General features: G+C 37.5%; 1 protein-coding gene across 2 annotated transcripts in view; it reads right to left on the bottom strand.

Annotated features, from left to right (window-relative positions):
* vrk3 (VRK serine/threonine kinase 3) overlaps nt 1-8695 on the bottom strand; it is a 34297-nt gene extending 25602 nt beyond the window's left edge. For both annotated transcript variants that reach the window (XM_057860884.1, XM_057860793.1), the window contains exons 1-5: nt 8588-8695; nt 7863-8068; nt 7686-7790; nt 6153-6254; nt 3630-3779 (exon numbers count right to left, since the gene is read on the bottom strand). In XM_057860884.1, coding sequence (XP_057716867.1) covers nt 3630-3779; nt 6153-6254; nt 7686-7790; nt 7863-8068; nt 8588-8607 — 583 coding nt within the window. In that variant the 5' untranslated portion in view covers nt 8608-8695. The remainder of the gene's footprint in view (nt 1-3629; nt 3780-6152; nt 6255-7685; nt 7791-7862; nt 8069-8587) is intronic.
* Between the last annotated feature and the right edge of the window lie 5388 nt (nt 8696-14083).

Consider the following 14083-nt stretch of genomic DNA (forward strand, 5'->3'; position numbering starts at 1 on the left):
AATACCAACTTAAGTGTGTGTCGACCTGGTCAAGAACTACAGGAAAACTTTCACCTCTTGCATTGCCAACCAAAGTTACATTACAAAGTATTAAAATTAACTTCGGTTGGCTGCCAAATACCCAATTTTCACAAATAAATTGTTTTTAAAAAATCATACAATGTGAGTTCCTTGATTTTTTTTTGGGGGCATTCTGTCTCTCGCGCTTGTTCTGTAGCTATGATGAAAATTACAGACCCCCGTGAAGTCGGGCTTCGATCAGATGCAAATTTATGTAAAATGATGACAATCGTTTGTGCTTGTTTGTGCTGTGAAAAGTTTAGTTTGTGCTGCTACTGTTTTTCAGATATTTCTTTTATAGGTCAATCTGAGGTCAGCCAGCACCTCATTTTGATTAAATATGGTATCAATCGTTTATGCTTTGTTTGTGGTGTAAAGATTTTCATTTGTGCTTCTATTGTTCTTGAAATACAGTGATCACTCGCTACTTTGCGGATTTTTTTCCAATAAAAAAAAAAAAAAAATACAGATGAGCTGTTCCGAGCCGATCACGCAGTCTCCCTCCCTCTCCCTGCTCTTTGTTCGTCAGGCAGGCAGTGCACGTGCACTGGAGTTGTTTTTTTTTAAGTTCACGATAATTAACAGATGAATGTGTTTGATCTTGCCAGACTCACAAACTTATGAAGCACTGCATGTGTCAATCATCGTTTAACTTGTTAAACAGTTGCTGTGGCAACTCATTGTGGGCAAGTGAGCAGCTCCAAGCAGACTCACTCAGTGAAGCATTTAATAAAGCAAAGCCAATTTTAAAATTTAATAAATTTGAAGTGCTTAAAAAAATATCAAAATATTAGAGCTGTCCCAACTAGTCGACGTTGTCGACGTCATCGATGATGTAAATGCGTCGACGGGCAAAACATACCGTCGACAGGTAATGAAGGGTTAAAAAAAAAAAAATTACATGCGGATAAAGTTTAGAATGGCGGGCGCTCGCGATGCAAGCGGTTGTTACTAACACCCCCAAGGGGGCCACTGTTATTTCAATGTGACCGGCATTGTCAGATTGAGCAAAGAGGAAGTCAGTGGGCGAGCCAGAGAGAGGGAGTGAGATCGGTGAGTTGGGAAAGTGCGTGAGTAGCGCGGAGTTCAGTGGCCCCTACGTTTTTGTTTTGGACAATAAAAGTATCCATAAAGAGCCATCCGACGCCTCTCGGTGTTTTTATGCATGCCGCCGCCTTCCTGAGGAGGAAACGGGCTGAACCGACGACAACAAGCCAAGTGAATCATCGGTTCACTCCTCACTACGGCGAGGAGTTGAAAACACCGCCAATTACCAAAAAGGGCAGAATTGGTGACACAAGGAAAGTGGCATAAAGCCAAAAAAGCGGACCAGAATAGCCAGAGCCTGGAATAATTTCAAGGAAAATATGGAGGGTGCCATTGTGTGTACTCTTTGCTAAACTGAGCTCGCATACCGTAGCACGTCGGCTATGAATGAACACTTGAAGCGCTGTCACCAAAGTATAATTTTCGAAGACAACAACAAACAACAAGCCAGCGGATTGTAAGTCCATACAACTTTCTAACGATTTTTTAAAATGGAAGTTACCATTATGTGCGTCGTATCAACGTGCATTTTTATTTAATAAAAATAATGAATGTAGATATAATTATATAATATTTTTTTTAATTATTATTAAATTTATTTAGATCATGGAAGCTCCCACTTGGGGAAAATATATACATACATCCTGTATATAAATAATATTATAAAAATGTATATGGAAACAGCACTGGCCTGCTTACTGTAATCCATGACTGCACTAATGTTAGTTACTTTATCTTATAAAGTATCATTGTGTATATACATATAGTAGTATACTATAAAATCAATACTATATACTTAATTTTTGTTACTGTGAGTATGTGTGCCTCTCATTCAAAATAGTTGTGGTAATATTTCAGTGTGCCCTCTACTTTATCTATTTTCAGGTTAAAACAAAACGTTGAACAGTTTTTCCCCTCCCCCCAAAATGCGAATGCACACCAGAAAAAGCATCTGAACTCACACAAAGTATTCTGAAAATGGTTGTCCGGGACATTGCAATTCATTTTAACATTTAGAACAATATAGACAATGACATACCACAAAAAGAGTAAGAATTGTTTACATTTTTTTGCACTAGTTAATGCGAGCATCACTGAACTCATTGTTTGTGATTTATTATTGATTTATTCATGATTATTTATTATATTGACTTATGTTATTTATTTATACGTTAATAAAGAATTTAGGTGTTCCAAAATGTTTGAGAATTAATAAGCTTCAACAAAAATTTCATTATTAAAGTAGTAAAAAAACAAAAAAAAACAAAAATTGTTAGATTAGCCGACTAATCGTAAAAATAGTCGGCTGACTAATCGGGAGGAAATTAGTCGTTTGGGACAGCCCTATAAAATATATATAAATATATATTTTAAATTATTCTTTGGGGAAAAAAAAGTGAAAATAATGTCTTATACATATCTTTCCAATGCTAAATCTGAATAAATACTTTGAACACACACAAAAACCTTTTTTTAGGGGTGCACTACTTCGCGGTTTTTCACTGATCGCTGCGGGTTCTGGTCCCCAGTAACTGCAAAAAACAAGGGATCACTGTATCACTTTTGAGTATACATGACTCACAGCCTCCCATTTACTGCAAAATGGACCCAGAGGGGTCCCATTCGTTTGTGCTGCGTTTGCACTAGGGACCACCCTCTGTTATTGAGAGAGTTGGTCCGCTCCGTCAGCCGCGACAAAGAGGCTGCGATTGACAGGCTCAAACTTGGCACAAACGAATGGCACCATTGCAGTTCCGTTCCGCCGTAGATTAGGGGCTGCGTGACGTCATCAGTCAATATTAACATCTCAAAATCTCAAAAACGATAGCAGCACAAACGAAGTATAAACGACTGACGCAATTTTTAATGCCGGGGTGGTTTACCTGAGATTGACCAATAAAAGAATTGTAAATATCTAAAAATTGTAGCAGCACAAATGAAATTTTTAAAGCACAAACGATTGACATCATTTTTATATAAATTTGCGTCTGATGGGGGGCCAACTTCACTGAGGTAAATTACCAACCTCTTATCTTTTGAAACGGATGAATGTGCACATTTTTAAATTGCCCAAAACTAATTGGCCTGACTGTATAATTTTCTCTATGTCTGGTCAGTTTTAAAGTTCATCTTAACTGGAATTCAACAAATAGCTTGAAAAACATTAACATTTTTTGATACCTGTCAAACGTGAGGCTGCTCTACGAGGGCAGAATATTGTAAATTCAGTCTATTTTGGAGGTGTACAAGATATTTGTTTTTTTTTTAAAAACAAGAAAAAAAAAAAAACAAATACCCTGAAAAGGAGACATTTGTTCCGTTTTCCCTTTAATGTCGCTGTACTTTAAAATGTGCATTCATAAATAATGAAATCAATTAATATAAAAGTGCTAATTTTGTCATGTTAGAAATTACACACATTCTTGCCATATTTGATCACTTAAATGCCACAACTGAGCACCAAAAGTCGACCAAGGCGCACGATCAAATAATTGGATGTCAAAGAATCTGTGCAGCTGAACCTTTAAAAGGTGATTTGGCGGCTGTAGACGGAAGAGGAGAGGTAAACGTCTGAGGGGGGTTGTCCACAGTGGATTCCTCTGTGGTCTTCGGGTCCTCTGGCTTTTTCTCATCTTCCTCCACCGATTGCGCAATCGAACGTCTGCCCCTTCCTGTCATAAAGTGAGCAGTCCATTTATCCCTAAACATCTAGGACACATTGACGGTGATCGATGTACAGTGCTGGCCGAAAGTATTGGTAACCCTGCGATTCAGTCAGATAATGCTCTATTTCTCTCAGAAAATGATTGCAATTACAAATGCTTTGGTAGTAATATCTTCATTTATTTTACTTGCAATGAAAAAACACAAAAGAGAAAAAAAATTACATCATTATCATTTTACACAAAAGTCCAGAAATGGGCTGGACAAAAGTATTGGCACCCTTAGCCTAATACTTGGTAGCACAACCTTTAAACAAAATAACGGCAAACAACCGCTTCCGGTATCCATCAATGAGATTCTTACAATGCTCTGCTGGAATTTTAGACCATTCTTCTTTGGCCAACTGCTCTAGGTCTCTGAGATTTGAAGGGTGCCTTCTCCAAACTGCCATTTTCAGATCTCTCCACAGTTGTTCTATAGGATTCAGGTCTGGACTCATTGCTGGCCACTTTAGAAATCTCCAATGCTTTCTCTCAAACCATTTTTTAGTGCATTTTGAAGTGTGTTTTGAGTCATTGTCCTGCTGGAAGACCTCTGAGGGAGATCCAGCATTCTCACACCGGGTCCTACATTATGCTGCAAAATTTGTTGGTAGTCTTCAGACTTCATAATGCCATGCACACAGTCAAGCAATCCAGTGCCAGAGTTAGCAAAGCCACCCCAAAACATCAGGGAACCTCTGCCATGTTTGACTGTGGGGACCATGTTCTTTTCTTTGAAGGCCGGTTTTTTTTCCTGTAAAAAAGCTCTACTTTTGTCTCATCTGACCGGAGAACATTCTTCCATAACGTTTTTGGCTTCCTCAGGTAAGTTTTGGCAAATTCCTAGACTGGAACTCCAGACTCACCGCTGTTTCAGCTATAGAGTCTGGCGACTGTTCAGCAGATGAAATTCCCAGGGTGAAGCATGCCACAGCAAACAGACAGTGGAGTGGACCAATCAGCGACGGGCGGACATGACGTTGGTAAAGCGACAAGAAACTCTAGTGCGAGGACGTAAACATACGAGGAGAACAGAGAAGTTTATTCAACATGGCTAGCGCAAGACAGACTGCTGGTTTTAGCAACTCAATGGGTTTTTGGTCATTTAAAACTGAATTTACCGCAGCTTGAACTTGTTTGGATGTTAGTCGAGGTTCTTTATCCACCATCCGCATAATCTTTTGTTGAAATCTCTCGTTAATTTTTCTTTCGCGTCCACATCTAGTGAGGTTCGCCACAGTGCCATGGGCTTTACACTTATTGATGACACACGGTAGACACAGGAACATTCAAGTCTTTGGAGATGGACTTGTAGCCTTGAGATTGCCCATGCTTCCTCACAATTTTGCTTCTCAAGTCCTCAGACAGTTCTGTGGTCTTCTTTCTTTTCTCCATGCTCAATGTGGTACACACAAGGACACAGGACAGCGGTTGAGTCAACTTTAATCCATTTTAACCGGCTGCAAGTGTGATTTAGTTATTGCCACCACCTGTTAAGTGCCACAGGTAAGTAACAGGTGCTGTTAATTAAACAAATTAGAAAAGCGTCACATGATTTTTCAAAGGGTGTCAATATATTTTGTCTGGCCAATTTTTTTTTTATGATTTTTTTTTTTTTAAATTCCATTCTCTTTTGTAGAGGCGTGCGAAATTTCTGATTCTTAGATTATTCGCGATTCGGCTGTGGAAGATTCGAGAACGATTCACAAACATCCAAATTCCGATTATTTAATTATAACAAGTAAAGCGGAACTAAAAGACAGTCAGCACGGTGTTCGGGACGCAACGAGAAACAGACAGAGAGTAAATATCATGTTCAACCCATGCCGCTATATTAAAAACCAATGATACCTGACTGCGGCCGACAGTCGCTACAAACAACGCTCAGTTGCTAGTTGTATTTAATTTACTGTTTTGAACTGTTAACCTGATACTGAAATAGTAGTTTGGTTTAGCCCTAGAGGATTATTGAACGATTTTGGAACTAATGTATGAAACATTAAAAGCGCGGGGGGTGGGTGAGTGCATCAATAATGGATTTCTAATCGAAACGTAGCCTCTGAATCGTAATCAAATTGTTAGGTGCCCCACCTCTACTCTTTTGTGCTTTTTCATTGCAAGCAAAATAAATGAAGATATTACTACCAAAGCATTTGTAATTGCAATCATTTTCTTGGAGAAATTGAGCATTACCTGACAGAATTGCAGGGGTATCAATACTATTGGCCAGCACTGTATAATCCATTTGAACGGGGCAGCGAATGATTGTCTATAGCTGTCACTGGCACTGGACCTTGATCATCCACAACCAGATCTCTCAGCTGTTTTTTCCAAGCTTACCAGATCTGGTAGATTTGAAGACAGAAGGGGGAGGGGCCTCGGCAGGTGACGCCTTCTTAACACGCTTGACTGGAGTTTGCGTTGGTGAAGGCATGCTGTCATCTATTTTAAAAAGCAAACATAACGGTATCAGTTATAGTATTCTAGCATTTTAACAAAATGAGTTTTAGGTCGGATCTAGGATTCTTTTGAAAACCGCAGGCAAGTTATTCTAGATATTATGCTTCCTACTAGTGGTGCAACGGATCATGATTGGTCCGAGATCCGTTCGGATCAACTTCATCGGTTCGGTACACATGTGATCCGCGGATTGATTTCTGAGAAAAAAAAATTGTGCTTCGGGCGCACAAACTTGTGTAGAGCGGAGAAAGAGGGGAGCAGAGTGCACAGTGCAGAGTTGCATACATGGCAAGCGTAGGAAAGGAGGAGCTTGAACGCCCCGCTAAACTTAAATCCCCTGTATGGGCGCATATTGGTTTCCCTGTCAAGTACGATGACAAAGGAAAAAGGTCACTGGACAAAACCGCGACAGTGTGTACGCATTGTGGCATAAGAAGCCATATGACAGCGGAAACACATCCAGTATGTTCACGCGTTACCCGGTGTTTTACTGACCGAAGAAAACGTGGCAAACAACCGCGCATCACCAACCATTTAAGCAGCCTCTTCCTGCACAATCCGACCGGACATCACTAAATCTATCAGTGTGTTTATAGCTGCAGACATGAGACAATATTCAATTGTGCAAAACGAGGGCTTTAAATACATGTTGAAAGTGCTTGAGCCACGCTACGACATGCCATCGTGAACACACTTTAGATAAAAGATTGTGCCAAATCTCTACGAAGGAGAGAAGAAAAACGTTGTGAATGAACTATCCCGGGCGACAACTGTTGCGCTCAAGACGGACGGGTGGACGTCCAGTGGAAGGGAGAGTTTATATGACGATAACCGCTCACTTTATCACACCAGAGTGGGAGATGAAAAGTCCAGTGCTGCAGACACGCCCCCTCTATGAGAGTCACACAGGCACTCATCTTGCGCAGGCACTGACACAAGCAGTGGAAGAATGGAAGATACGGAGGCCCAGTACTAATATCCCAACTGATAATGCAAAAAAAATCAAATAAATGCAGTGAAGGAGGCAGGACTGGGTGCACAAATAGGGTGCTTTGCACATGTAGTGAATTTGGCATCACAAAAGGGAGTCTCGGTCAATAAAATGGACCATCTCCTATTTTATTAGTGGTCATTGGAACCAATATTAAAAGGAGATGTGCATTTCTATGTTGCTGTTGTACTTTAAGTTGTTATAATTTTGTTAAAAAGAAGATATTATGCCTTGTGAACTACTTTTATATATTGTAATTTAATAATTTCAGTTTTCACTAAACAAACAAAAATTATATATATATATGTTTTTTTTTTTTGCTTTTCGCTGATCCGAAAAATGATCCGATCCGTGACTCTTGATCCGAGGAACGATCCGATCCGTGAGTTTTGTGATCCGTTGCACCCCTACTTCCTACCTACCTTGTGTTCTAGGAGGGGAGTCATCTTTTACGCTTGAATTTTCTTCCCTGTCCAGGTGGACAGAGTTACGGGTCTTCCGCAAAACAGAAGAGGGACTTCCATTCACTGGGGACGATGAAAAATGTTGATAAGTTTATATTACACCATGCAATTGTATACATTCGAATGCAATCTTACCGTCTGTTGCCTCATGACTTATGCTGGACGCTTGATTTGTTCTCATGGGTTCATATCCTTTAGGTGGAGAGGAATTTGGAAGAGATGAAATGCTCTCCAATGCAGGAGCATCTGCGCCACAAGGGATTTTCTCCCCACATGAAGGACAGTATTTGTAAGAGGGCTTCAACTTTGTGCCACATTCAGGGCAGAAACGGAACACCTTTCTGCAAGAAAAAGAACATGTTGTGATGTTAATGATGTGATGCTTTTAAGAAAATGGAATGAAACAAGACAGAAAACAATGTTTTTTGCGAAGAATTAATGTTTTGTTTTTTTAGTTATTAAAAAAAAAAAAAAACAATTCAAAATAAGAAAATAATGGCTCAAGTCGTGAAGTGTGTTCTTTATTTTTATATTAACTACTTGAAAGCCTAGAGGACGGCGATAAAGCTCCAATCTAGCTGACCATGCTTCTGTGCTAATGACGGCGATAGACGTCCAACTCATTTGAACTGGGATTCGCTGCGTGCCCTCGTTGTTCAAGTAGATTTGATGTCTATCGTCGTCAATGGCGGCCAATGAGAAATAGCAAACAAACGACACAATAATTAGCTTGAAATGACATCAAATTCAGACGAGCGTAATAAATACACCACTAACATGTTGGACTTGGTAAACGTAAACATATATATAGTTAGAGCTTGTAGCAGTAACTAACTAAATAAGTAATAAAAGCAAATTACCTTTCCAAAGACCCCTCCATTATTCAGATGTTTACGTTTGCTTCTTCTTTGTCATTGTTGCCTTCGTATTGAAACCTCTTATCAGCATGCAAAGAAAATGGTGCTCCTATAGGAACGTAGGAGAACTGCACACTTGGATTCATTTTATCATAAACTGTACTGAACCGCACTGCACTGCACTGTACTTTATTTTGAATTTTGGCAGCTTTGGTCCTCCATACTTTATATAAAAAATATAGAACTAGATGTTAAAAGTCGGAGCCAATTGCGTTATTAACCGGTGGCTATGGAGGTAGATTTGTGTCTTTATTATTCAATCAAAAAAAAAAAATTGCTTCAATCAAAAAAAGTCGCTTCAATCAAAATATATATTTTAATTTTTTTTTCAAATCCCTTAAGTCAAAAGAAATTTTTTTGAATGCAAAAATAAATTTGAAACCCCAAAAAATGTATTTGAAAACTATTTTTCTTTGATTGAAATTTTTTTGATTGAAGTCAAGTTTTTTTTTTTTTTTTAATTGAAACAACTTTTTTGATCGAAGAAATGTAGTTTTGCTTTTGGGCCACATTTTGGCTAGGACATTTGTGTCTTTATTATTCAATCAAAAAATATGTTGCTTTAGACAAAAAAATATATTTTTGAAATGAAAAATAACTTAAATGAAAAATAAAAACATTTCAATCATAGAAAGAAAGGTTTTGAATGCGAAAAATATTTGAGCATTGACTTAAAAAATCGAAGTCATCCGCCTTAGGTGCGCTATTTCTGGCTTGGGCTTGAGCTGACGGCTGGCTAGGGCCTGATGAGTGGTGGCCATTATTCTTGCTGCATCATGCTTTTATGGCTTACGCCATTGGCATAGTCACTTGTCACTCAAACATGTCGGAAGTAGTGGCGAAGTTCGATCTTTGCGTCAAAATGATTCAATAAAAAAAAGTGCCTTTAAAACTTTTTCCACTTAAAAAAGAAAGTGTGTTCAAAACTTATTGAACTTAAAAAAAAATAGTTCAAAACTTTTTGCTCTTCAAAAAAAGTGACACTACAATTTTTTCTTTTTTTAAATACCCCCCCAAAAAAATAATATATATATTTACGCATATATATATATATATATATATTTTTTTTTTTTTTTTTTTTTTTAGGAAAGGTCAATTTTATTTTTTGCAAATTATTTTTTTTCTTTGATTGAAAATAGTATTTTTGAAAACAGTTTCAATGAAAAATTAAGTGTTTAAATGCAAATTTCTGAGTCTCAAATATTTTTTTTGCTTTCAAAAACTTTTTTTTCTATGTTTTTTTTTATTGAAGTCATTTTTCTTTTGAAAATATATTTTTTTGGTTTAAAGCAACTTGTTTCTTGCCAAAATCTGCCCCAAAAGCAAAACTACTTTACTTCAATCAAAAAAATTGTTTCAATTAAAAAAAAAAAAATTTTAAATGACTTCAATCAAAAATGACTTTAATCACATTTATTCATTCATTCATTCAAATTCAAATGCATTTTTTTGAGTTTCAAATTTATTTTTGCATTCAAACACATGTTTTTGATTGAAGTGACTTTTTTTTGATTGAAAATATATATTTTCATTGAAGCAACTTTTTTTTGGATTGAATGATAAATACACAAATCTACCTCCATAGATATCATAGGCCACCTTAAAGCAGTGGACTTCTCAACAGGTGTCAGAACACCGGCTTTAATGTGATTTTTTGCACTAAAATACCCTTAGCTAGAGGTGGGTAGAAATACGTTACATTTACTCTGTTACATACGTACATACGTCTAAGAGTAGTTTTACTGAGCCATAATTTGTACTTTTACTTGAGTAGATTTATGAAGAGGAAATGCTACTCTTACGCCGCTACTTTGGGCTACTCTAGTCATTACATTTTTCTTCTTTATTCTACATATTAATTCTACATAATTTTTTTTTTTGCCAGAGATGCCAACAGTGGCTCTACACAGTTTCACCAATGAGACGTAGCAACTATAATCATATGACTCCATTATCCCCATCAGACTCAAGCTTGCCGTTCTATGATCACGCCAGCCTGGTTAATCACATGGTGTCTTTAAAGCACCGTAAAATTTAGTATTTGACTATTTGATAGAGAGTTATGGTTATGGTGTTATACTTATATATGCCGTCAACATGACTCGAAAGCGTGGATTTTAAGCTCTGTCCAAGTTTTTATTTGGCACCAGTTGACCACATTAAACTGGAGATATGATCCTTTTGATTCCATAATAGCCAGGTTTCCGAAGTACTTCAGCTTTACTTCCTTATGTCTGCTTGCAACTCCCGTTTTAGAATTTCCCCATCCAAAACAACAGTGGAGCTGGGGTAACATTACTCACCAAAATCCTTTAAAAAAGACAATTTGAAAATTCCGCATCCATCTGCCATCATCACGACAACATGTTCATGAAGGCAAATGTGGAATCCAGCTTGTGCCACTTCAAAGACCGGGTGTTTTTGTAGCCATGTTGACATTATGTTACTGTGTGAAGGTATGTTCTTCCTGTCCCTGCATTTTCATGTGTCCGGTGCTCAAAAAATACTAAAGCCAAAATCTTGCGCATGGAATGACTTGTTGCCTTTGGTATTGTTACTGCGATGATGATTGTAATTATGGTGATCTTTAATATTATTTACTACAACTACTGTACTGCTGTAGCAGTACAGGCTGCTAAGCTGTTGCTATGTGTAGATGGCACAATTACAGGGTATCACAAAAGTGAGTACACCCCTCGCATTTCTGCAGATATTTAAGTATATCTTTTCACGGGACAACACTGAGAAAATGACACTTTGACACAATGAAAAGTAGTCTGTGTGCAGCTTATATACTGTAATTTTCGGACTATAGGCCGCTACTTTTTTCCTTCATTTTGAATCCTGCAGCTTATAGTCCAGTGCGGCTTATTTATTGATTTATTTGGGTTAACAGGTAACACTTTATTTGACAGCAGTGTCATATGACCGTCATAATTATGACATGACTCTATCATGGGCATTACTGAATGCTTATGACAGATGTCATTAAGTATCATCCGGCTAATTATGCTACTAACTCCTTTCATGTCCAGCTCGGATCTTTTACATCCATTCAAAAGTGAGATAATTTGCTGGATAGATAACACTAAATGACATCTGTTATAAGCTTTTTTTTAATGCTCATGACAGTGTCATAATTATGATTGTCTAATGACAGTCTTATGGCGCCACTGTCAAATAAAGTGTTACCATATACCATGACTCGCAATTAATAAAACTGGAACAGTAGCTGAAGAAATTATTAGCAAAGAATATGAATTTGGATTGTTATTTACATCTGTAGCGCTGCAATGCATGCTAGGAGGAATGTAGGACAACAACAGTGTTGACAGCAGGTGGCACCAGAGGTTGACTGTCCCCTCCAAGGGAGCATGATGGCCAAATGAAGCTTCTTGAAGCAATGAAACTTTGCAGCCAATTGGTTCAAAGCTTCATGGTGGTTCATTTGGTCTTATGATGCCGCTGTCAAATAAAGTGTTACCGGTTAATATCTTGTGGTGTATCTCATAATACAGTGCGGACAGCTGCGGCTTATATACTAGTGCGGCTTATCCATGAACAAATGTTGTTTTCGTTTCAAATTTGGTGGGTTGAGGCTTATAATCAGGTGCACCTTATTATGCGAAAATTACGGTAATATAGTTAATTTATTTTCCCCTCAAAATAACTCAAAATTTAGCCATTAATAACTAAACCCCTGTCAAAAAAGTGAGTGCACCCCTTACAAACTACGTACATCCCCAAATCTCCTAATTGAGTACTGCTTGTCATTTTCCTTCAAAATGTCATGTAACTCGTTACAGGAGTGTTGCAGAGATTGAAGAGGTGGTGGTTCAGCCTGTTAGTGCTCAGACCACACGCTGCACTCTACATCAAATTGGTGTGCATGGCTGTCACCCCAGGAGAAAGCCTCTTCTGAAGACGGTACACAAGAAAGCCCGCCAACAGTTTGCTGAAGACATGTCAACAAAGCACATGGATTACTGGAACCATGTCCTATGGTCTGATGAGCCCATCTGGATGCCGCCGATGGTCTGCGTATTGTTGGGTGAAAGTTTAGCGAGGCTCCCAAGCCGCTCCGGAGCTCTGCTGTCTGATATCACATTCTCGTATGCTATTTTTCTAATAATTGTGATTTATTGACTTGTTTTGCACATGCACTAATCGATTTAAATAAAACAAGAAATGGAATCATGTTGTCCAAATGTTTTCTTGCAATCAATATCTGCAATAAAAAAGAATGACATACTATTTTTGTTTATACAGTATGTACATACCTTGTAGTATTTCCTTGTAACAACAAAATCAGTGTCAGCCCTTCTGCATTCGCCAAATGTAATATAATTTGTAATTTCACCTCATTTTGGTCACTCAAGTGACCGGTGTATCAATCTATATCTCACGTACAGACAGGCTGACAGGTTGTTATTATTTAAGCCGGAAGCTCGGAGCAGACATTTTCCAAGATGGAGCTGCCCATATTTCGCTCAGGAAATTTGTCTATAGGATATATTTTCTCCACTAGAGGGCACTCAGACTCTTTGGATGAATGACGCTTCATTTCTGTAGATTTTTTTTCTCTTGTCGTAATTCACTGACTTTTTAATAAAAATTTCTTTGACTTAATGTTATATTAAATTTTTATAATCACAGTCCATATTGATAACTTTGCGCTCAGAAAAGTTTTTATCATTGTTGAAAAAAAAAACAAAAAAAAACATTGTAAGCAGTTACTCACAATGTTACTCACTACTTGAGTATTCTTTTCACCAAGTACTTTTTTACTTGTACTTGAGAATATTTTTTGGATGACTACTTTTACTTTTTTAATATTATTTTGAAGTAACGCTATTCTTACTTGTGTAAAATTTTTTGCTTCTCTAGCTCATTCTCTGCTCTTAGCTCGGGGAAATTTTGAAAAATTTTCAAATGGTTTGGTTTCTAACAAACCGTATTAATGTGGCTAGGAGTCAAGCTGGATGTTGAAAAGAAAATCTGCTCTGATTTTCTTCACTAAAATACACTTAAATTACTGGGTAGTAATGCGTTACATTGACTTGAGTAACTTTTTTAGAAAAACGTAAATACTTCTAAGAGTAGTTTTACTGAGCCATAATTTTTACTTTTACTTGAATAGATTTGTGAAGAAGAAACGCTACTCTTACTCTCCTACTTTGGGCTACACTAGTCGTTACATTTTTCATCTTTATTCTACAAATTCGATTTGCTAAATTTATTATTATTCGCTAGATTTATCAAATTTGTTTTATTATTAACAACACTGCGGATAAGTGATAACAGCCGTCTCAATTGGCTTACAGTGCGTGTATGGCATCTGGTTCTATGTACATATTGAACGCGCACTCAATATAAAGGACAGCGTTTGAAAGGGTAATTGCATGTTTTTAAACAATTTGATAGAAAACATTTTCCCAG

This window comes from Corythoichthys intestinalis, chromosome 1 (genome assembly GCF_030265065.1).
Source record: "Corythoichthys intestinalis isolate RoL2023-P3 chromosome 1, ASM3026506v1, whole genome shotgun sequence".
Taxonomy (NCBI): Eukaryota; Metazoa; Chordata; class Actinopteri; order Syngnathiformes; family Syngnathidae; genus Corythoichthys; species Corythoichthys intestinalis.